General features: G+C 36.5%; 1 protein-coding gene and 1 long non-coding RNA gene across 2 annotated transcripts; one reads left to right on the forward strand and one right to left on the reverse strand.

The window, feature by feature from the left end:
* Positions 1–6781: 6781 nt before the first annotated feature.
* On the reverse strand, positions 6782–13858 carry LOC140519133 (uncharacterized). The gene is made up of 3 exons (XR_011972103.1): positions 13714–13858; positions 9643–9678; positions 6782–6924 (listed from the first exon to the last, which is right to left on the reverse strand). It is a non-coding gene; the product is annotated as an uncharacterized lncRNA (long non-coding RNA).
* LOC140519132 (olfactory receptor 1G1-like) lies at positions 7474–8418 on the forward strand. The gene has a single exon (XM_072631869.1). It carries the CDS (start codon positions 7474–7476, stop codon positions 8416–8418), a length of 945 nt encoding a protein of 314 aa, XP_072487970.1.
* Positions 13859–25867: the final 12009 nt, after the last annotated feature.

Genomic DNA, 25867 nt, shown 5'->3' on the forward strand with positions numbered 1-25867 from the left:
GACCAAGTGGAATTTATAACAGAAATGCAGGGCTGGTTCAATTTTAGGAAAACTATTAACATAATTGACCATGCCAACAATAAAACTAACAGAAATCATGATTATCTCAATAAATGCAGAAAAAGCTTTTGGCAAAATACAACACCCACTGCTATTAAAAATGCTAGAGACTATAGGAATAAATGGAGCCATCCTTAAAATGATAAGTAGCATCTATCTGAAACCATCAGCAAGCATTATATCTAATGGGTATAAGCTAGAAGTGTTTCCAATAAGATCACAGGCGAAATAAGGGTGTCCATTATCACCATTTTTATTCAATATTGTACTAGAAAAAGCAATTGAAGGAATTAGAATAGGCAAAGGAGAAACATAACTATCACTTTTTGCAGATGATACGATGGTATACTTAGAGAATCCTAGAGAATCAAGTAAAAAACTACTTGAAATAATAAACAAATTTAGCAAAGTTGCAGGATATTAAATAAACCCACATAAATCATCAGCATTTCTATACATTACTAACAAAGTCCAACAGCAAAAGATAAAAAGAGAAATTCCATTTAAAGTTACTATAGACATTATAAAATATTTGGGAGTCTACCTGCCAAAACAAACCTAGGAACTATATGAAAATAATCATAAAACATTCTTACACAAATAAAGTTAGATTTAAAAAATGGAAAAACAGCAGTTGCTCATGAGTAGGCTGAGCTAAGATAACAAAAATGACAGTTCTATGTAAATTAGTTTTCTTATTCAGTGCCATGCCAATCAAACTACCAAAAAATTATTTTATAGAGCTAGAAAAAATAATAACAAAATTCATCTGAAAGAAAAAAGATCCAGAATATCAAGGGAATTAATGAAAAGATATGCAAGGGAAGGTGGCCTAGCTATACCAGATCTTAAATTATATTATAAAGCAGCAATCATCAAAACTACTTGGTACTTGCTAAGAAATAGAGTGGTGGATCAGTGGAGTAGGTTATAAGACACAATAGCCAATTACTATAGTAATCTACTCTTTGATAAACTCAGAGATTTCAGTTTCTGGGATAAGAATTCACTATTTAACAAAAACTGCTAGGGAAACTAGAAAATAGTATGACAGAAATTAGGTATAAACCAATGTCTTACACCATATACCAAGATAAGGTCAAAATGAGTACACAATTTAGATATAAAGGCTGATGCTATAAGCACACTAGGAGAGTAAGGAATAGTTTACCTGTCAGATTTATGGAGAAGGGAAAAATTTGTGACCAAACAAGATATACAGAACATTATGAAATGCAAAATGGATGATTTTGATTACATTAAATTAAAAAAGATTTGCACAAATAAAACCAATGTAACCAAGATTAGGAGGGAAGTAGAAAGCTGGGAAACAATTTTCACAACTAGTATCTCTTATAAAGTCCTTGTTTCTAAACTATATGGAGATAAATTCTCAAATTTATGAAAATACAGGTCATTGTCCAATAGATAAATGGTCAGAAAATATGAACAGGCAGTTTTCAGACGAATAAACTATCTATAGTCATATGAAAAAATATTCTAAATCACTATTGATGAGAGAAATGCAAATTAAAACAACTCTGAGGTACCACCTCACACCTATCAGATTGACTAATGTGACAAAACAGGAAAATGATAAATGTTGGAGAAGAATGTAGGAAAACTGGAACACTAATGCTCTTTTTGTAGTGGCCAAGAACTAGAAATTGAGGGGATGCCCATCAATTGGGGAATGGCTGAACAAGTTGTGGCATATGAATGAATACTATTGTGCTATGAGAAAAGATGAAGAGGTGGACTTCAGAGAATCCTGGGAAGACTTATATGAATTGATGCTGAGTGAAATAAGAAGAACCAGGAGAAAATTGTACACAGTAACAGCAACATTTTGCAATGACTAACTTGAATAAACTTAACTATTCTTAGCAATACAAGAATCTAAGACAATTCCAAAAGACTCATGATGGAAAATGCTATCTACATACAGAGAAAGAACTATGGAATCTGAATGCAGATTGAAGCATGCTATGTGCTCTCTTTTTGTTTGTGTGTTTGTTTTGTTTCTTCTTTCTTGTGGTTCCTCCCATGGGTTCTAATCCTTTATTGTACCATAACTAATGTAAAAATATGTTTAATCTGAATGTATATGTAGAGTCTATATCAGATTGTATGCCATCTTGATGAGGGGGGAGGGGAAATGAAGGGAAGAAAATTTAAAACTCAAAATCTTATGGAAGTGAATATTGAAAACTAAAGATAAATAAATTATTTTTAAAGTGTTATTATTATTCTTAGATAAGGAAATAGACTGAACAAGGTTAAGTGATTATCCCTAAGGTGTCATAGGTAATAATAGACAGAGGGAGGAGATGAATGCATGATCTCTGATCCAAAGCTAGAGTTTTTTTCCACTGTACTGCACTAATAATATCAGGGACCTTCTAATTCTAAATCCTATGATCTATTTTCTATATGCAGAAACTGAGGCCCAGAGTGGGAAAAATGGCTTACCCAAGATCACAACTAATAATGAGGGAAGTGGGAATCTGTCACCCCAGATCTTCTGTCTCCAAGTTCACTGCTCTTGTCTTCACACTCTGCACATGCAGAAACATTGGAAAAGGAGAGTTTCCAAAGAAATTGTGTCAAATTCTCTAGTAAAGACTCAAGGGACCAAAAGAGAAAAAAAAATGGAGAATTAATGTGGTTGGCATAAACAGAGAAGGCTTTTCCTAGGGAGAATTTTACAAGGTCTTGGCTTCAAGAGCTAAATCAGGAGATCTCTAAGTAAACAAAGTATCCCAAACTCCTAACAGACAATATTCAACTCCAGGTAATGTTCTACCATGTTCTTAGAAAGTCAACAATCCCATTAGTTTATGTCAGCGACAGAATTTTTTCCACATATGGTTGTAATATGTACAAAGAGAGCTAGAAAAGTTTAAACATAGTCCAAAGAATTGAAAACAGAATGTTTAGTAGACCACACTCCTTATGAAGCAATCTTCCTTTGTACAGACTTAGTCATAATTAAATGAAGAAGTGCAGTGGTGCAGTGAAATCAGGACCTGGGTTCAAATCCCACCTCTGACACTTATTACATATGTGACCTCAAGCAAGTCACCTAACCTCCCTGGATTTCAGTATCCTCATCTATAAAATCCAGACAACTTCAAGGGACACTTCCAGATCTATATGTTGATCCTAGAGGCCTATTAGAATTTCCATCTCTGAAGGTCTTCAAGTGAAAGCTAAATGATGAATTACAAGGAATGGTTTAGAAGAAGGGTTCTTGGTAGGTATGGGTTAGACAAGATGACCTCTCAGACCCCTTCTAGATCTGAGAATCTATAATTCTATGGAACTAAGAACTGGAATAAGGAAAATAATGGCTAAAGATGATACAGTGAATAGGAACTAGGAAATGAACCCATTTTTTCTAATTGTCTAAGGCCTTGATATGCATGTGGCATTGGACAAGAAGGATTAGGGTCAGGGGGGAGAAAGTGAAAAGGAAGAACGTATTTAATGATATTGTGGTCCTGAGAACTATGTGGAATAGTCAGTGTCAGAAGCATGGATGGAAAAGATATTTCCCACAGAAAGTTTGATGAGCTTGACTGCTTCTTACTGATCAAGGTCATTGATTGGACAGCTGAAGTTCTGTTCCAAATATTCTTAAAGAATCATTAAAAAGTTAAACAACTCTCTCATCAGGCAGTATTAGAAGCCTAAAGATATTTTCCCCAAAGTTATTGTGTGGAAAGGAAGGTGGAAGCAATTTCTACATATAGATGAGTTTCTACATTACAGTCAGGCTTTCCAGAGATGTCAGAAGTGAGGAAGTGTAAAGGGGTAAAATTTGATGGAAAAATCTATATTTTCAGCATCAAGCACAGTATTTTAAATGTAGTAGGAACTCAGTAAATACTGGTCATAAAGTTTTAGAGACTGAAACAAGCTCAGAAATCAATTATTCCAACCTTCTATCCCATACCTCTATCCCATAAGGATCCCAGGAATCCTTAGTATCCCACAAGTGGACAATTATGTAACACTTCGTGGTTTCCAATGTGTTTTACATAATTTCTCTATATATTTGATCCTCTGAAAATGTAAACTATCCCCAGCACTTCAACAAATGAATGTTTCTTGATTTACTGGTTGGTTGAAGTTGGCAGTGTAAGCAAGTAAGTAAGAATAGTATTATCCTCATTTAACAAAAAAGAAAATAACTTTTAAGTTAAGGTACTTGTTTCAAATTCACACTAGTAGGCAGCCACTAGGGGCCAGTGAATAAAGCACTGTGCCTGGGGTCAAGAATATCTATCTGAGTTCAAATTTAGCTTCAGAAGTCACCCAACCCTGTTTGTCTCAGTTTCCTCATCTATAAAATGACCTGGAGAAGAAAATGGCAAATTGATTCAGTATCTCTGCCAAGAAAATCCCAAATAGAGTCACAAACAGTTAGACACAACTGAAATGACTAAATAAAAAATACACAGGTAGGGCCAGGATTTGAATTTGAATCTTTTGACTCTACATTCACTATTCTTTCCAATATCATAGCAAATTCAATGAACACCTAATGAATGGTCATTCAATCTCTGCTTAAATCTTTCTGTGGACAGGCTGTTCACTACCACAGAAAGCACACGACACTATTGTCCAGATAACTCTAATTGCTATAGAGTGATTCCTTATTTTCAGCCAAAAATCTAATCATCTGTAATTTTACCCACCCTTAAATCTGCTCTTTCTGCTGCGTAAGAAAATTATAATCCCTCTTATGTCTGATAATACTTCAGATATTTGAAGGCATATGTCATTTCTAAATCTTCTTTTTCTCTTTCTGATGATCCTTGTTAACCTTTTAACTGCTTGATGGATGTCCTTGGGAGGGATCTCTTCCCCTGTGAAGAATGCATATGTTGTCATAGAATCCCAGAATTGGAGGAGAACTCAGAAGATCCTCCATAGCTCCACTAACAAATGGTCATATGTTCTCTACCTGAAGACTCCTCAGTCATGGAGAATTCACTGTCTCCTAAAGCAGCCTTTTTCACTTTTAGACAACATTTCACTAAATGTTGAGGGAAGAAATCTTTCTTATATAGAACCAAAAATCTATCTCTCTGGAAATATCTTCCATTACTCTTATTCTCTTCAGTTTGTTTCTAGAAATCAACAGAGTTTGGCTGCAACTCCTTTCCCTCCTCCTAGGACTGGTCTTTCCAAAGGGTGTGAAGTCCCACATACCTCAAGAACTTTGGGCCCCTGTGCTGAGAGGCATAGATTGAAGGTCAGATAATTACTTTGTTTGGCCTCTAATGAGGAAGCTGGGGAATGTGTCTCAGTGGCCTCCTAATTAACTGAATCAACAAAATATGGAAAGCCCAAAGTTGCTCCTGGATCCAGGTGCTTACTCCCCAATTTCCCTAGCACTGCCCTCTCTGTCTTCTCTGCTATATGGAAGGCTGACCTCTCATCTTCTATCACCTCCCTGCTGTGAATTTTCCATTCTCCACAGGAAACATGAAGAGACAGCACTTTGTGTCCTCAGTGAGGTTGTACTGAGATAACTTAGAAAAGTGAGGTAAGGACTGATGGAGGTGGGATGGGTGAGACTCACTCAGATATTCACAAAGTGTCCATCTCTCCTTTCTCCCTTAATGTCAATTACATCCCAGCTGTTATGATTATTGCTGAGTAGACTTTAACTCTACAATCCACATGCTACTTCAAGGGCCAGTTCTGAACAGTTAAATATTAATATTAATAATAGCCCAAATACCTCCCCAGTCTGGTGATGCCCAAGGAATAGGAACAAGGATCCAATTCACCCACTAAACCTAGTCTCACCTGTTATCTTATCTCAGGCTCATGCTTCACCAATATCTAATAACAGAATGATCTCACTCCAACCAAGGAGAATCCTTGACTGTGGGTCTTTCCCTCACCACCTCTGGTCTGTCAGAGAGGTTGAGAGGGTATTTATGAATGAGTGAATGAAATAAAAAAAATTTATTAAATGAGTACTATGTGCTTATCCTCTTTCCCCACCAGATCACCCAATCACAAAAGAAGATTAGATGTATGACTCAGTCTTCTAATGTCATGTTCAATCTCTCTAAAGTTTATCTCCAAAGCCCCATTTAGCTTTGAAGTAACCTTTACTTCTAAATGTCTATACCAGAATGGTGCAGACTCTCACAGGTGCTGCCAAGCTGAAATGGACTTGTGAGGCCAGGGTAGGGTATACTGAATATTTTCTCTCTAAGAGCCACCTTAGTTAAGATCAGAGATGATTGTCACCTGGTTAACTTAAAGATGCTTTCTTTCCTGCCATAACAGTTCTCAAAAGCCATCTACTAAGTCACAAAGGAGGTGTGATCTTCACCAATGGAGGGACGACTCACACCAGGGAAATCACAAATAGTTTCCAGAGTTAAAGTAAGTGTGAATCTTTCAGGTTATAAACTACATAGTCTTGAAGTATGTCACAAGTAGGGTAAAGAAAGCTGAGACTCAAGAGGACAGTATGGAGAGGCCATATGGCAGCCTAAATAGAGATCCTCAGAGTAGCAAGTTTCAGTCCCTGACAAACATTGATGGTGCAAACTTAGGCAAGTTAAATAACATCTCAGTGCTCCAAGAAACTACTGAAGATCTGGACTTTCAGAATAGTATATGATCTATGATGGTAAAGGAATTTTCCTCACTAGCAAGTAACTTATAGCAGTGAGGTCACAGGTCCAGATTTTGTTTGAAAAAGAAATATTTTATAAAGGAAAAAATAGTGGACTTAAAATCAATGGGTTAACATTCGAGTTTTGGCTTTAACACAAACAACTTATGTGATTGGGAGTATGTCTATGTTATTCAGGGCCTCAGTTTCTCCATCTGTAAAAAAAAGAGAGAGAGAAAAAATTAATATTGGCGTGGTGTTATGAGAAAAACATAAAGTACTGTGGACATTTTGTTTGGTATGGACCTATGAGTCCATTGGTATAAGGAGTTCCCAGTCAGGAGAATCCCACTGCTAATATAGAGCAACAACTATTCAGAAACTTGTAATCTTAGAAAGATGCCTAGAAAATAGAGAGGTTAATATATTTTCCCAAGATCATACAGTTAGTATGTATCACAATTAGAATTTGAATCTGTCTTTCTGAGTCTGAGATAAGCTGTCTATCCACTTCATCATATTCCTCTATATGATGGAAAAATTGTTTTTTGTATTCTTGTTATCATTATCATCATCATCAGATTTCACATTACCCTAGGAACCTTACACTTGTCCAAAAATTTAATCCCACCAAGTACACAAATGGGCACTATGACCCATTTTTACAGTGACCACTCCAAAGACCAGATGGTAGACAGAAGTTGTACCACTATCTGCTGGTTTCTCTGTTTTAGCCAGAATCCCCTCCAATCAGTCTTTTTCAGATGATGAGAAGGGGAAACACAACCATCGTCTCTGAATTCCTTCTTCTGGGACTCTCTGAACAGCCAGATCATCAATTGATCCTCTTTGGACTGTTCCTGGTCATGTACCTAGTCACCATGTTTGGGAATCTGCTCATCATACTGGCCATTGCCTCCAATTCCCACCTTCACTCCCCTATGTATTTCTTCCTGGCCAATCTCTCCTTCGTTGATACCTGTTTTACCTCCACCACAGTCCCCAAGATGCTAATGAACATCTGGACCCAGCATCAGACCATCTCCTATGATGGGTGCCTCACCCAGATGTATTTTTTCATGACCTTTGCTCTTCTGGATGACTTCCTCCTTGCTGCCATGGCTTATGACCGCTATGTGGCCATTTGCCTCCCTCTCCACTACACCACAGTCATGAGCCCTGCTCGCTGTGCCCTGCTGGTGACTGTGTCCTGGCTCTGCTCCCATCTCATTGCCCTCTCACTCACTCTCCTCATGGCTCAATTCTCCTTCTGTGGATCCCATGTGATCCCCCACTTCTTCTGTGACCTTCTACCCCTTCTCAAACTTTCCTGTTCAGATACTAACATCTTTCAAGTGGTGATGTTCATTGATGCTGCCCTGGCTGGTTTGGTCCCATTCACTTGCATTTTGTTTTCCTATATCCATATTATCTCCACAATCTTCAGGGTCCCTTCTGCTGATGGGAAGCACAAAGTCTTCTCCACGTGCGGCTCCCATCTCTCAGTGGTCATTCTCTTCTATGGGACTGTCATTCTGGTGTATTTACAGCCTTCATCTTCTTACTCAGCAGAGACAGGGACCATTGCATCTGTCATGTATACAGTGGTAACACCAATGCTAAATCCCTTCATCTACAGCCTGAGGAACAGAGACATAAAGGGGGCTCTGAGGAGGCTGCTCAGCAAAGGAATGATTTCCTCTTGGTGAACTACCACAGTCTTTAGCAGAAACCCAGGTACCAATAGAAGAGCACTCTAATGATTCATGTTAATAAAAGTGTCTTGGTTTGACAGTCATGTGGCCCATTTTTTGTGGAATGTCTTTCAGAAATTTCCTATATGTACCTTCCTTAATGACACAAACATCAGATAACTGAAGTATCACAAGATAGCAACCTCAGAGTATCTCAGAAGGGTATCTCAGAAGAATCTATTTTCTTCTCTGGTATCTCAGATCTACTTTCTTGTCTGGGACAAACCACTTTTCTTCCCCAAAAAGCCATGATCCAATCTGAGGGTAAGTGAGGAATCTCTGCATGTTAAGGAGACAGAATCCATAATTGTGCTGATAAGCTGATTGACAGCAGTCTGACACCTTGGAAGAGGTTAGGGACCATACCAGAAGATGGAAAAGAGATTTCCATTGAATTCAGTCTATAAATGAATACTCTTTCAGAAACAAGAAGTCATTCAATACAGACAAGAAAGTATTGTAACCCATGGGTTAAACGTGACAGGAAAGCCAGCAAGAGACAGGTTGGTAGCAAATAGAGTGTGACATGAAAATATAATAGTCTCTTCCTTGAGAGAAGCTTATTTACAGTAAAAGGTGAATTGGACACAAAGGCCAGACCACCCAAGATAAGGCAGCAGTGTGACGAGGAGGGTAAGGTAGAGAGACAGAAACAGAGACAAAGGAAAAAAGATGGAGTGAGAGGTACTCAAAACACAGTTTTCTCACTTGAGAGTTTGGCTAAAACCCAACCCTGTATCTGAACGAATTGGAGAAGATGGAGGCTGCATAAAGTAGGGCAGTGATTGGTGCCAAATTTCAAGGTCAGAACATTTCTGTGGAAGATCTCTCTCCTTCCACAATCTCTTTTCCTTCCATTGAGAGCTGGGGCCTAGGCTAAGAGTACTCTAAGTCTGGGAACATGGCTAGTGGTCTAAATTCATGTATGTAGCCAGCCTGGTGCAAAGGACTAAAGATCTAGAGCATAATTCTTAACCTCTTTTTTGTCATGGCACTCTATGGCTATCTCATAAAGCCTTTGGACCCCTTCTTAGAATAACATCATCAAATTATAAAATAAAATACAGAAGATTAAAGGAAATTGATTATATTGAAATATGGTGATCAAAAAACATTTTTTTAAGTTCAGGAGGTTCTGGTTAAGAGTCTCCAGGCTGAGGAAAACTTCTAGGTACTTACAGGATGTTCCTTTGTAGAAACTGGAAGTTGTTTATCCTGGAAGAAAAAAATGACACGTGGAATACATGAATACTCTCTCCAGATATCTGCAGGACTTTCAGGTGAAAGAAAGATCAGAACTAGTTATAGGAGGGAGATGCAAAGGTGCTCTTTAGCTCAATATAAGGTAAAATCTGCTTCAGGTAGGTGTTGGACAAGATCATTTCATGTTTCATAGCAAATTTCCACTAGTCTATAAAACCTTGATAGTAGAAGGGCCTTATTTCTTATACTCTACAAATTTTAAAAGAAAAATCCTCCTTATCTATGAGTGCCCTCAGGAAACAAAATGGTACACTGGAAAGAGGTCTGGCCTTGGAGTCCTGGGTTCAAATCCAACTTCTGATTCTGTATATCAGTGCAACCTTAGGCAAGTCATTTCAGGTCCCTTGTCTTCAATTTGCTCAGCTATAAAATAAAAGTTGGAATAGATAGCCTCTAAGGTCTTGTCAGGCTCTAGATCTTTGACTTTACTATTCTTCTCCTCCTATTTCCAGTTTTTTCCACCTCCATGAATCCTGGTTCCTACCCTCTGAACCCCAGAGTGCTAGGAAGTCCATTCACTGATGTGTAGTAGATAATGAGTCCTGCTCAGAGATGTTGTAGAAGGAATTACTGCTTCAAGGAGAAGCTGGACAAGATGTTCAGAGGTCCCTTTCCTTATGCTGATTTCTTTCGGGTGTTTCGGTAGAGTTTTATGATTGGGATCCTGACTGTGTACTGAATATGGCCAGAAATTAACTATTAACTGCTTTCACAGGCAGGACCTTGGCTCCCTGTGTCCCTCTATGCCTCACTGGGACCATAACTCAGGCTCTTTCCACAACAGGACATTGCTATGTCATATAAAGGACCAGGACTATTTCCTAGGTCTGTGCTTTGGGGACGATCTCTTGTTATGTACACTTCTGGGAAGTGACTCAAAAGGCTGGAGGGTGGGAGGTACTGTGGAAAGGAAGAAGAAAGATATATTGCTAGCAAGACAGTCCATAAGTCGGCAAGTCAAAGAAATGAGCTTGTGTAAACAGTAGGACAGGCAATTAGGTGGTGCAGTAAATAGAGTGCTGGACGAAGGCCAGGAAAATTCCTTTTTGTGAGTTCAAATCTGGCCTCAGACACTAGCTCTGTGACACAGGGAAAGCCACTCAACCCTCTTTACCTGAATTCCTCAATCTGTAAGATGAGATAGAGAAAGGAAGGGCCAACCACTCCAATATCTTTGCGAAGAAAACCCCAAATAGGGTCATGAAAAATTGAACTTGACTAAAAAAAAGATGGAAACAACAGAAACAGTGGAAACTCCATCAACTATAACCATATCTGGTACATCCCTTTTGATATTGTCCAGAGCTGCTCTTGCTCTGGAGGAATATTTTACTGCTTAGACTACAACCTACTTAAAACAAATATTAAATGCTTTCTATGTGCAGGACCCTGTGGATATCACTGAGGATCTACTGGAGACAAAAGATGAAATATTAATGATTCACATTTATAAAGCACTTTGTAATTTACAAAACACTTCCTTCACATAAACACTTTGAGGTAAGCATGACAGGTTATCATTGCTCCATCATTAATTGTTTGTTTAGTGTTTACTAGGTGAATTCTCTTGCCCAGGGTCACACGCCTAGTGTTAAATCTGATACTCAAAGTCAGGTCTTCTAACTCCAAGAACAGTCCTCATTCCAATACAACATGTTGTATTATGACACAGTTCTTGACCTCAGAGAACTTAAAGTCTAAAAGGATAAACAAGATATTTATACAAATAGACAATACAAGAGAGAATAATCTATATAAAAGAGAAACTGAGATTAAAAACTAGGGGGAAATCTGAGGTGAGAGATATCACTTTTAATAGGAGACAGGTAAGAGGGTGAGTGGGGGAGGTTTTAACTGAGGAGGTAACATCAGAGTTGGACCTTGAGAGAAGGAATGGATTTCAATAAGAAGAAATTGGAAGAAGCAGCACACATCGGACAAAATTAGTGCTTCGCAGTTCTAAAATAATATAATGTTATGACCCCAAATGGACTAAAGTACAAAAACAGGAAAGGGCAAAATAAGAATAGCCCATTTGATTCTAATGTAGAGCATCTAAAAGGGAGTAGTATAATTTAGGATGATAATAATAATAATAGTATTTAAGAAGTACTTCAAAGTTTGAAAAGAATTTTGCATGTGCTACATTACTTGAATCTCACAATGACACTGTGAGAAGAGTGCCAATTATCCTCATTTTACAGAGGAGGAAACTGAGACTGGCAGAAGCTACATACTTTCCCAAAGTCACATACAGCTATTAAATGTCTGGGGCAAAATCTGAACTTAGGTCTTTCTGACTCCAAGTTTTCTCCTCTATTTTCTATGTCTGAAAGTAGATTAAAAGAGAAGGTTGTGACAAGTTCTAGAGGGTCTTGAATGACAAGAAATTTATTAATTGTCATTAGGCAATGGGGAAACAATAAAAGTCTTTTGAGCGGAGAAGTAGCAGAATCAGGACACTATATTAGCGAAATAATTCGAGCAGCTAATAATTGTGTATAATTCCATATACATAATAATTCCTTCACATAGTTTGTGTAGAAGGACACATAGGAGAGGGAAAAGACTGGAGTCAGGAAGATGCCTACATCTCACCAGTTATAGGAGACACATTAAGGTGAAAACAGTTTTTTGGGCAAACAAAAGATTGGGCAATAGCAAACAAAACAAAGACAGTAAACATTTTAATTTTAAGTTATAATGTAATATTTCTCCTCTGGCCCTCTTTTCTACCATTCATATATGTCTCCTTTTTATTCTCCTTCTTACACCAAGTTACAAGACTATCTCCTATCTCCACACTTCTGATAAGGGTTTAAGTCTGATTCCTTTCTAATGCCTATGTAAGTTTAAGGAACAGGGAATAAACTAGTGATTCCATTGCTATAGGGTATTTGCACATGAGTAAATTCCTTCTACCAATGCCAGTTAGCACTTTCTTTACAACTTGTACTCTTAGAAAGTTTCCTAGAGTACTCAGAGGGTAAGTTAATTTACACAGGATCATACAGTCAGTCATATCAGAGGTGGGACTGGAGCACAGGTCTCACTATCTCTGATGTTAATTTTCCATCAGTTGCACCACACGGTGGCAGCAACTGAAATAGCAATGGCAAACATTGCAATGGTGGTGATGGTGGCAATGGTGGTGGTGGTGGTTATAATCATAGTCAGCATAAACCTAATTAAGTCATGCAGATATATTCACAGAAAGAGGGGTTTATGATAACAATTCAGAATCAGGTCATCCATAACAGTAATTACAGATTGGTTATTATGTAAAGAAATGGTAGAAACTGTGTAACTAGGGGCTACAAAAATTTATCACCCACTAAAAACCTAGCAAGACATATCCTGCAGGATAAAACTATTCATCAGAAGCTCACTGTCTTCAATAAATGGCAAAAGTTCATACCACCAAGGTCCTGGAAGAGTCAAAGAAAGTTTCAAGGAAAAATGCAGCAACTTTCAACAGAGCCGGTCCGAGTTGCAAAACATTTGCAAACTATTGGAGATATGAACTTATCTATACAAAATATCTAAAGGTGTCTGAGTTCCATTATTCCCTTCCCACCAAATAAGGAAGATGATACTTTTATAATGGTTTGTTAAAGAGTTGATGATCCTAAATTCATTCAGATATATTTAAAGTCTTTTTCTTGCACAGTAATAGTAAGCAGATACAACTTTAAAAAGAAAACAATATATCAGGAAGACAGACTCACAAGAACTGGGAATATTTGGAATGTTACAAAATGCTAAGTAGGCTGCTAATACTGCATTTAAATAATAAATCTACCTCCACAGAAATCCAAACCATATCAACTGAATTCTAATTTTGCCATGCATTTTTGCTAAAAGTATAAATAAATCCCAATACCTGCTGAAGCTAGGTTTTAAAAAAAAATTACACTTTTCTTTCATTGTGAGCACTGGAACTTCTTGCATGAGGCAGAATCTCTTGTGACTATAAATTTGACTTACTTGTTGCCTATGATCTCACTTTGGTTCTGTCAAAAGTATCTGTCAGTGGTTCTTAACATTTGTGTATCAGGAACCCCTTTGGCAGTCTGGTGAAGCCTCTGGATACATTATTAGAATAACGCTTTTAATTCATAAAATAAAATACCTGGAGTTGCAAAGGAAATGGATTATATTGAAAACAGTTATCAAAATATTTTTCTTAAAAACAATCCCATGGATTTCCTGTTGAGAATCTCTAACCTATGTTTACAAATCATCAGCAATCCACTGTACAAACAGAAACATGCCAACAACCTCCATCTGGGAATGCTGAATAATTGGTCCATATTTAAACCAGGTCAAGATGGATGTAGATTGCTGGGAAAGTCAGGTAACAGTCCTGCCAAGGTAGTGATTGCATCTTTCAGATCAAATTCCTTTACTCTTTTGTTTCTTTCCTTTAAATGAAAGGATTTTTTTTATTTAAAGACCACAACCCCAACTATTATACCTCTTGAATAATGTAAAATTATGACACATAGATCAACTGTGCAAGAATTATCTCTGACCTTTACTCATGATCAGACAGAATTGAGAGTCGTCTCAACATATCTATACAACGTCAGTCTATAACTTTTAGACCCAGACATAAGACAATAATTTCCCTGCTTTAGGGTAAAATCTTCTGACAACTAAAGGAGACACCTAAATGTCTTATAAAAAGTGCAATGTCACTATGCAATCTTAAATACAGAGTGATGAGTATACAGGTGTGCAATAATTTTCTTGTAAGTATCCTATGGGTGGACCTGGCCAATCCCAGTGTAACTTGCTTTATGAGCTGAGTATATTAGATAGGTTATGTAATGTACCTTTTCTGCCTTAGTCCACTGCTTTATTTGCTTACATTCCTAAGGATCTATGTCCTCTAACAATTCTTGAGGATGTTACTGTTTTTCAAAAATCAGACCCCAGAAGCTGATAAAAATGCTTGGAGAATACTGATTATGTCTTGTATACCCAGTTCCCTATGGCACATGACTGTACCCAAGTTTCTACTTCCATGACTTATCTTATGCATGATGTCATCATGATATCATGCATATATCAAGGTTGGTGGGGAAGGAGACAGAAGGAGGAAGAGGATGACTGAAAAAGAAAAGATTGTTGAGTCCAGATTTTCCTTTGTGGCACAGCAATGCTATATGAGCTGCCCTATTTGACAAGCTTTAATATGGGAAAGCCTATAGAAGTGAAAAGGGCAACTCAACCACTCTTGGGGACCTTTTATAACTATACATATTAAATTTGTCAAATGCCTGAATGTTACTTCTCTGGATACATATTGATTGTTATTGGTGTATATTGAGGTCAGATAGAAAGCTATTACTAATTTAAAACAAATCCTGTCACAGTTAGTGGCAAACCTAGATTTGGTATATCTTTGCCTATCAATACTGACAGATGCACCCATTTTACAGGACAAATTTAAAGAAATCTGCACAGCAGTGCATATGGACCAGCATTTTCACCACCTATTTTACCCGACATCTACAGGCAGTAGAATGATAAAATGAAAATTTTAAAATAATATCGCTAAAATATATGCTGAAACAAAACTTCAGATAGTTTTCCCATAATCCTCATAAGCAGAAGGTCTACCACCAACAGGAAAACTGGACCTACTCCATATGAAATTCTGATGGACAACTAAATCTCAGAACTACCACTGGGAAATAATACTGTCCTGATTTATTGTGAGATACTAATTAAGTGTGCTTAAGATTTTTCTATACATACACAAGTTGCTTTGCCCAAAGAACCAAAAGAACTCTGTGATCCTGTCCAATACAGTGATTGGTTCTTTGGAAAAGTTCATTAATGGAAGACTTCCTCGAATGACACTCTAGAGGACCATATAAGATTCTCCATAGCATCACAACATTAGTAAATAAACAAGGTCTTTCCATGTAGATCTGTGCTTTGCAGCTGGTGCACTGGACTTGGAGTTTGGAAGCTCTAAGTGCATATCCTGCCTTAGACACTTGCTAGTTGTGGGACCCTGAGCAAGTCACTTAAACTCCCTCAACCTCAGTTTCCTCACCTGTAAATGGGAATAATAATAGTACTTATCTTACAGAGTTGTAAAACTCAAATGAGCTAATATTTGTAAAGCACTTTGCAAATCTAAAGCACTAAAATGTTAGTTATTACTGTTTATTATTATTAGTAATTATTAGGACATTGGTTCCATCCTCTGGAATGACTGACTTTACTACTGCCTATCTTTCTCAGAAAGCCTAAGTCAAATGCTGGTTTAAATTCTATGACGGAAAGATTCCCAATCAGTGAAGAGGATTTATCAAACCAGAACATAAAAGATGCAAACAACCCCATTAAGCTGTCTGAGAAAGAAACAAAAACCCCTTGAGTCCCAAACTGGGGGTTCTTAGCGATGCTTTGACCACTGGTCACAGGGCTGACTTGCCTGGCTCACCCTTTCTTGGCCCCTTCCTCTAGATAATACCAGGGATGGCAAAACAAGCTTTAGGATGTTGGGCTGACAACACCTTTGACACCTTCATTCACCAAATTGCCAAATACCTAAATTTGACTAACTTCTAGGGCTGAGGACATGAGTCTGCTCATAGGGAAGGAGATATCCTCAATATCACATAGAGTAGATGACTTATTATCTAGTTAGCAAAGAGAGGTATGCACCTTAATAGGATAGCAGAGCTATGTCTATATCCTTAACTTCCCTGGCAACTTTATACATAACAACAGCTGTATACAAATGAAGTTTAAAAAGCTAAAGGATGATCCCAAGCAAAGAGAGGATCTTTTAGCTAATTAGGTAACTGAATGGACTTCAGGAAAATTAGAGGGAATGCTTTGGGTGGTATGTCTGCATCCCTTACCTCTGTCATATCCTTATCCTCAGAGTTATGCTTGGTCATTGCTTAGCTCTGCAACAACAGCTACCTATTGGGCATTTCAAGCTAATTGTCTTGAAGGCATTTCACACTTGTCAGGTCCAAAACAGAATTCATTATCTTTCCTCCCAAATCCACTTCCTTCCAAACATCTCTATTGCAGTTGTGGATAAAAACATAACCAGCTTTACAACCTCAGTATCCTCCTTGACTCTCCACTCTCACTTAGCTCATTTATTGTTTCTATCTGGACATCTCTAGCATTTGTCCCTTTCTCTCCATTATGCAGCTACAACCTTAGTCTTGGTCCTCATCACCATTCACCTGGCTTACTGCATCCTCTCTAATCCATCTTCCATACGATCACCAGTGATTTTCCTAAACCAACTGGCCAGGTCACTCTTTTACTCAATAAATTTCAGTGGCTCCCTAGGATTAAATATAGACTCCTCTGGTTGGCATTCAAAGCCCTTCACAACCTGACTCCTTCTACTTCTAAAATCTTATATTTTATTTCAGTCAACAAATTCTGTGGCACTGCCACACTAGTTTATTTGCTGCTCTTCATGCAAATATTATATCTCTTGAAGCATTTATTTTTACTAGCTGTGCCTCATGCCTAGAATGCCCTCCTTCCTCACCTCCACCACTTAGAATCACTTGTTTCTGCAAGACTCAAACCAAGTGCCACATTCCAAAATAGACCTTTCATGGTACCCCCTTCTAGTGCCTTCACCTCTAAAGTTACCTTGTGTCTACTTTGTATGTATTTTGTTTATACCCAGATCTGTACAGGTTATCTTCCCCAATAAAATGTAAGACTGCAACAGCCAGGGACTCATTTCACTTTTTATTGTATCCTCATGCTTAACCCAATGTCTAATACATAATAAGGCTTAATAAATGTTTGGAAAATTGATTGCTTTATACATTAAGACCTAGCTGATTCTTTTATGAAACCTCCTCTAAGCCGCATCACTACAACTAATGATTGGGACAGATTTTCATGTGGAAGAAATTAACTTTGTTCTCTTAAACCCAAGTAAGAAAAACTAGGAACTATGGATAGAATTTGCAAAAAGGCAGATTTCATCTCAATATAATGTGAAACCACAACAATTAATTCTCTATATTTGGAATGCACTGCATCATGAATCTGTCATGGGATCTCCATCATCAGAGACTAGTTGACCACTTGCCAGAAACATTTTATAGAGTATTTGTATTTAGGAACAGCTTAGACAAAATCACCTCTGGAGTCCCTTTTAAACTTCAAGATTCTGAGATCTTGTAATTCAATATCTTCTGAGCTCTGTTCCAGCTCTGAGACTATCTGACAATATGTACTTCTAATCAGGCCAAGATTGTCACCTAGAAAATCAGCTAAGCAATGTACAAGTAAACAAATAATAGTTTTTTAAAAGCAATAGAGATTGCAAGTCATGTAATCAACAACATATAGGACCAAACTTTTTCTCTGATCCTCCTGAACATTCAAAATTCCACAAAATAAAAATTGTGAGCAAGAAGTAAAAATAATTGCAGCTGTCTCCACAAGCCAAAACATCAGAAAGTCTAACAAGGTAAAAATTTGATGAATTAATACCAGGAAAGCCTAATCTTTAATCTCTGGTGTATTCATTTAATACCCTTTCCCATATCAGTCCCCATACCCAGGCAGGGTAGCACAACCTAACCTATGGGCTTGTGCTCCAGGACTCATTCAGCAATTTTCCTGCCTCTGCTGTAATTTCTGCCAGCACATTCTGCCCCAATTTTCATCCCACCATTCTGTAGCCACAAGCAGCAGAACTTAACTCTGCCCACTCATACCTTCTAAAGAGAGAAATTAGAGAAATCAGAAGTATAACTAGGGGGTACAACTCAGCCATAAAACTAAAGAGGGAACTGGGGCAAGGTTGCAACATGTGTTGGGATCAAGGGTTCCCAAATCTTAAGGAAAGGGGACTAGAATCCAATGGGGACAGTGATGTCTCCCCAGAAATCATCTAGGGCAAGAACTGAGGCTGGTGAAAAATAAATTTCCCAGTGTGAGAGGAGGCTGAGACAACTTTGAGTTCTAGCCTTCAAAAGATAACCATCAAAGGGAAATGAGTCAGAAAATGAGTGATAGGATAAACTAACTGGGAATAATCTAATAGAATAATCTAACTGAAATTATCTAAGATCTCAAAAGCAAGATAATGTAATTTAAAACCTTCAGTACAAGCAGATAAATGAACAAGGAAGTTATTAAAAACAGAAGGTAAGATGGCCTCTAAATGAGTCTACATCTAAATGAGTCCAAACATCTCTGAATAAATATTGAAAGACAACAAAAAATTAATTAATACTTCATGAGTAGGAGGACCCTATAGATCCTTAAGACAGCATGGAAACAGAATAAGATATTCCCTGATGTTTCAAAAGAGAAATAAGAATAGAGAGGGTGGAATTTAGAGCTTTCATAGCTGAAATAGTTAGCAGAATAGAAAACCTTGAATCCATTCTGGGAAGTCTCTCTACAAAAGTAAAAGAGAGATAACTATTTGGAAGAAAAATATATAGAAGTAAAAGTAAATCTGGAAGAAGACAAGCAAAAAAAGCACATAAAATGAAAATTATGGAAAAAATTATGGAAGAAATCATTGGAAAGGTAAATAGCAGCTTGGCACAAGAGGTACGAAACCTTGCTCAAGCAACAAATTACCTGAAAATTAAAACGGATCAAAGCCAATGACTCCATAATTCAACAAGAAATATTAAAACAAAGTCAAAAGATTGAAAAATAACCTCACCACCAAATATCTCATAATAATCTTAAAAGAATAGGGGAAAAGGAAATTTGAATATTCCCAAAATGAGATTGAATCTACCCAAAATAATTAGAGCTTACATCATTAGCAGAAATGGTCTGACTTGACTCACCCCATAATCTAATTCCAGGAGAGAAACCTTTATTTTAACATTTATTTAAAGCAACATCAAAGTAATTTCTAACAGTGGTTTTGTTGAGAAATTTGGATGAATACACTTTTGAATGAATGTTATAAAATGATATCTTCCAGCTCCATAAATCAAAATGAACCATCACCATGTCATTTTCCTTTCTGTATTTGTTGGCTTTCTTAAGCCAAAATGTTTAGGAGAGAGATCTCAAAACCTGCAATTAAGTGGCAAAGAAACCAACTGCATTTTTAAAGGGACTTACTGGCAAGTGGTTTTGGTTATCTAGAGTACAAAGGAAGAAAATGTACATGTCACTTTTGTTTATGCCTTTTCCTCTCTTGAGCCTGAAATTACAAGGAAGTGAAATTGTGTTGGCTCTCAAGATGCAGACGGGGAGTATGCTTTCCACTGTCTGGTGAACCACAGTGATCACTAATCTATGATTCCAAAAGGAAAAAAAAACAGCCTTGCATCAATTGTAAGGTGCTACATGATAGTGATTGTTTTTTCTTGGCAGTGACCTTTTAAAATTGAAACACATAGTGTAATGGTTATCTTTAACTAGGAATCACAAAAAAGTACAGTAGAGTGCATAAATAATCATTACTTATCATGTATATTGTACTTTAAAATGACATTAGTTTTAAACTAAACAGAAGGTTTTCATCTTGAAAGAATGCTTTTTATCTCAATATGTTCATGGGAGCCTTTCAAACGATCTGAATATTTATTACTTGTAGAAAAATGCATTTCTTTTTCCTGACCCTGTTTTTATATAGTAATAAAAGCTATTTTTGATTCTTTTTTTTAAAAGTCTGAAAAATAAAATAAAATGTAAGGTATCTCAATAAAAGAATATATATCTCTGACAAGCAAAATGTATGGAGGTCAAATACAGGATGCATAGAGACAACATAAGGATAGGTATTCCAGAAAAATATGATAAGCCAAAAACAAAATGAAACAAACCTGAATCTAAGTATCAATTTTTTTAAAAGGTGGATGTTCAATAAAAGAGCCACTTGAAGCGTTCATGTTTAAAGTGCCTAGATTATTTTCTTTGAAAAACCCCAACAACAGAAACACAAGAAAGGCAAACAAACACAATAACCAAGGAAGGCAGAAGTAAGGGAATAAATGAACCAAAAACAAAAGGGGAAAAAAACCTGGAAAAAGAAAGACACCCATGGAATTAAAAGCATCATTATTGGCATTGTCATCATCTTCATCAACAACAACAACATAACAATAAGGGGGTCATTAAGAAATTTCTTTCTAAAAGTACACAAGGAAACAAGGGCGAAAGTAGAAATAAAAAAGGAAAGAAATAATGGTAGACAAATTGGTCTAAAATACCATGGGTGAAACTCTGACAAAAAGTGAATCAATATTTTGTAGGACTAAACTACAGAATGGAAGAGCATATAAGAGGACAGAGAGGAAGAAAAGAGAGAAATGCGTGATGTATCCTAATCAAATCAATAGTAAATAATGAAGGGGAAAAGACTCCTATAGTCTCTTGGGAAGAAAAACTAAAGAAAAATGAGTGAAGTGGCAAATATAGAGGATTTAAAAAGGGAGAGACAAAGATAAAATCTCAATCAAGTGATGGGAGGGGATCTCACTGAACAATAATCGCATGGAGAGATGTGTGTATACATGCATGCATACATAAATATATGTGTGTATGGTACATATATATCAGTGAGAGAGATGGTGACTTTGTAATGAATATAATCAGCAAAGATTTAGTAAACAGCAACTTCTGAGAAAATGTTATGCCTCCATAGGCAGCATCTTGCCTCAGAAGAAGGGAGATCAGAGCTCCTAGAGACAACCAACATGTTGAAGTGTAGGAAGGTATGGGTCTAGAGAACAGATTTCATGGCAAATTGGAAAGAGAATTATCTCAATCTTCTGCAGGAATGAATGCTTCTAAGAGGGAGGTACAATAGAAATCCAAGGAGGAAGATCAAGAAGGCAATAACATGGAAATTTTCAGTAAAAGGAACTCTAGTACTTTTAGAAGTTTTAATGCCATGAGACAAAGAGACCAAAGAGGGAATAAATAAATACAAGGACCATGAATCAAGGAATAAAAGTTTGGAATTGATATAAAGGACAAAGAGTTAATAAAGACTATGAGGGAAATATACCCTTTTTGGGGAAAAGTACAGAAAATTATAAAAAGCCAAAAAGAAGCTTAAGGGGAGGGAAGGAAAAGGGATTTTATTTGACTGCTTAACTCAGAGAATCAAAAAGGGAAAGAATTGAATAAGAGGAAGAAAGAAAAAGGAATGAATAAGTAAAAAGTTCATAAATAGGGAAAGAAATTTCAAAAAAGGGGGAAGTGGGGCTTAAGGATGCAGGGAGTTGTGCCTGTGGAAATATGTTTACCTTAAAGTAGATTAAGCAAAATTAACTCAAGAGACAAAGTACTATCTTTGCAGAGAAAGAGGACCCAAGCCCTGTCAGAAAAAAGAAATCAGAGTCAAATGGAGGAAATTATAAGCCTAACTCTGATAACTAAATATAATGGATTAAACAATCCAATAAAAAAGAGACCATCTTGTTACATAAGAAAACAAAACCCTACAATCTGTTGCTTAAAAGAAACACACCAAAAGAGGAAAGACATTCCTGAAATAAATATAATAGGTAGAAACAAAGTTGATTTTGCATTAGATGAATCCAGAAAAAAAGAAGTTGCAATCATGCTATTAGCCAAAGCAAAAATAAACATTTCAAAGGTAAAAATGGATAAATAAGGAAATTATATTATGCTAAAAGGAATCACAGAAATCAAATCAATGCCTTGTTGAAATTAATAAAGGAAAAATCAACTGAATTATAAGAGGACATAGAAAGTAGTATAATAAAAGGAAGAGATTTTAATTTCCTCTCTTTCAATTCAAGACAGATTTGGCAGAAAGATAAAAAAAAATAAAGAATTTTTTAAATTGTTGGAGAAACTATAATTAAAAGACTGTAGTTTCTTGTAAATGGTAGTACTAAAGAATATATATATTTATCAGTACCATATGACACTTGCAAAAATTGATGGTGTATTAGAACACAAATATATGCAAATAAATAAAAAAAGGCAGAAGTGGTAAATATATCCTTCACAGACTATAACACAATAAAAATAGTCATCCATTCAAGGAGCATAAAGACACAGACCCAAATGAAAATTGAACAATGAAATTCTAAATAATAAATGGGCCAAAGAACAAATCATAGATAAAATTATTAATTATGTGGGGGGAAATGATAATTATTAAAAAACATACCAAAATTTCTGGGCTAAGTTAAACCAATCATCAGTAGAATAAAGCATTTGGTATTGGTCTAAAAAACAAAGAAGTCATTCAATGAAGCAGTCTTGATAAGGAAGAATCAGAAATAATAGAATTCAATAACTCTGTGTTGCTTAAACCCCAAAACAAAAAATACTTTGGAGAAAATTCCCTATTTAATGAGAAATACCTAGAAGATGGAAATTAATCCTGCAGAAATTAGGTTTAGATCAGTCAATAACAATATATTAAGTGCTCAGCACTGTGTTGATCTCTCAGGATACAAAAAGAGACAAAAGACAGTCCCTGCTCACAAGGGGTTTAATAGAGGAGACAAGCAAGCAAATATGTACAGACAAGCTATATACAGAACAAGTAGGAATTGATTAAGAAAGGGAAGACATTAGAATCAAGAGGGGTAGTGAAAGGCTTCTTGTAATAAGTGGGACTTTATCTGAGATTTAAAGGAAGCCAAGGAAGCCAGTAGGCAGAGACAAGGAGCAAAAGCATTCCAGGTGTGGGGGACAGCTAGAGAAAAAACCCAGAGCCAAGAGAGAGTGTCTCTTGTTCATGGGACTGCAAAGACAACTATGTCACTAAATCAAAAAACACATGGTGGAGAGTAAGGTGTGAGAACAGAAAAGTAGGAGGGGGCAATAGCATCTCACACTATATTCTACAATTAATTCAAAATGGATATGTGACCTTAATTTTAACACATATTCCACAGTAAATTCAAAATGAATATGTGTCTTTAATATTAAAGATTATGCCATAAAAATAGAATAAAAGTAGATTATATCCCTTTCACAACTGTGGAGAAAATACACACACACACATACACACATATCCTTAACCAGACAATGAATAGAGGAACCTATAAAAGATAAAACAGATAATTTCAATTACATGAAAGTGAAAAGCTTCTACACAAACAAATTAATGTTTATCTTATTTTTGGGAAATGATCTGTAATATTAAAATCAGTTAAATGGGTATTTTTTTGTAAAGTTTAGGTAATTTTTCTTCAAATAACTAAATTTTAAAATTTTATTTATTTTTTTAGTTTTCACCATTCATTTCCATAAGATTTTGAGTTCCAAATTTTCTCCCCATCTCTCTCTCCCCCACCCCAAGGCACCATGCATTCTGATTATCCCTTCCCCCAATCTACCCTCCCTTCTATCATACCCCTCCCTTCCCTTATCCCTATCTCTTCTATTTTCTTGTAGGGCAAGATAGATTTAAATACCCCATTACCTGTATTTCTTATTTCTTAGTTGCATGTAAAAACAATTTTCAATATTCGTTTTTAAAACTATGAGTTCCAACTTCTTTCTTTTCCTCCCTTCCCACCCACCCCACTTAGAAGGCAAGTAATCCAATATAGGCTATACATGTGTTGCAAAAGACTTACATAATAGTTATGTTGTGAAAGACTATATTCCCTGTATCCTACCCTGCCCCCCATTTATTCTATTCTCTCTTTTGACCTTGTCCCTCCCCAAAAGTGTTTACTTCTAATTACTCCCTCCTCTCATTTTCCCTCCTTTCTATCATCCCTCCACACCCCACTTATCCCCTTCTCCCCTACTTTCCTGGAGTGTAAGATAGATTTTCATACCAAATTGAGTGTGTATGTTATTCCCTTCTTAAGCCAAATGTGATGAGAGTAAGCTTCACTTTTTCCCTCTCACCTCCTCCCTTTTCTCTTCCATTGAAAAATCTTTTTCTTGCCACTTTTATGAGAGACAATTTGCCCCTTTTATGAGAGACAATTTGCCCCTTTCTATTTCTACCTTTCTCCCTTCAATATATTCCTCTCTCACCCCTTAATTTTATTTTTTAGATATCATCCCTTCCTATTCAACTCACCCTGTGCCCTCTGTCTATATGTATATAATCCCTCCAACTATCCATATGCTGAAAAAAGTCTCAAGAGTTACAAAGATTATCTTTCCATGTAGGAATATAAACAGTTCAACTTTAGTAAGTCCCTTATGATTTCTCTTTCCTGTTTACCTTTTCATTCTTCTCTTGATTCTTATGTTTGAAAGTCAAATTGTCTATTCAGCTCTGGTCTTTTCATCAAGAATGCTTGAAAGTCCTTTATTTGATTGAATGACCATTTTTTCCCTTGACATATTATACTCAGTTTTTCTGGGTAGGTGATTCTTGGTTTTAATCCTAGCTCCTTTGACTTCTGGAATATCATATTCCATGCCCTTCAATCCCTTAATGTAGAAGCTGCTAGATCTTATGTTATCTTGATTGTATTTCCACAATATTCTAATTGTTTCTTTCTGACTGCTTGCAATATTTTCTCCTTGACCTGGGAACTCTGAAATTTGGCCACAATATTCCTAGGAGTTTTTCTTTTTGGATCTCTTTCAGAAGGTGATCAGTGGATTCCTTCCATTTTTATTTTACCCTCTGGTTCTAGAATATCAGGACAGTTTTCCTTGATAACTTCATGAAAGATAATGTCTAGGCTCTTTTTTTGATCATGGCTTTTAGGTAGTCCCATAATATTTAAATTCTCTCTCCTGGATCTATTTTCCAGGTCAGTTGTTTTTCCAATGAGATATTTCACATTTTCTGCTATTTTTTCATTCCTTTGGTTTTGTTTTATAATTTCTTGATTTTTCATAAAGTCATTAGCTTCCATCTGCTCCATTCTGATCTTTAAGGAATTATTTTCTTCAGCGAGCTTTTGGATCTCCTTTTTCATCTGATCAATTCTGCTTTTTAGGGCATTCTTCTCCTCATTGACTTTCTGGACATCTTTTGCCATTTGGGTCAGCCTATTTTTTAAAGTGTTATTTTCTTCAGCGTTTTTTGGGTCTCCTTTAGCAAGCAGTTAACTCATTTTTCATGATTTACTTGCATCACTCTCATTTCTCTTCCCAATTTTTGCTCTTCTTCTCTTTATTGATTTTCAAAATCCTTTTTGAGCTCTTCCATGGCCTGAGACCAATTCATATGCTTCTT

The sequence above is a fragment of the Notamacropus eugenii genome, chromosome 1, assembly GCF_028372415.1.
Source record: "Notamacropus eugenii isolate mMacEug1 chromosome 1, mMacEug1.pri_v2, whole genome shotgun sequence".
Taxonomy (NCBI): domain Eukaryota; kingdom Metazoa; phylum Chordata; class Mammalia; order Diprotodontia; family Macropodidae; genus Notamacropus; species Notamacropus eugenii.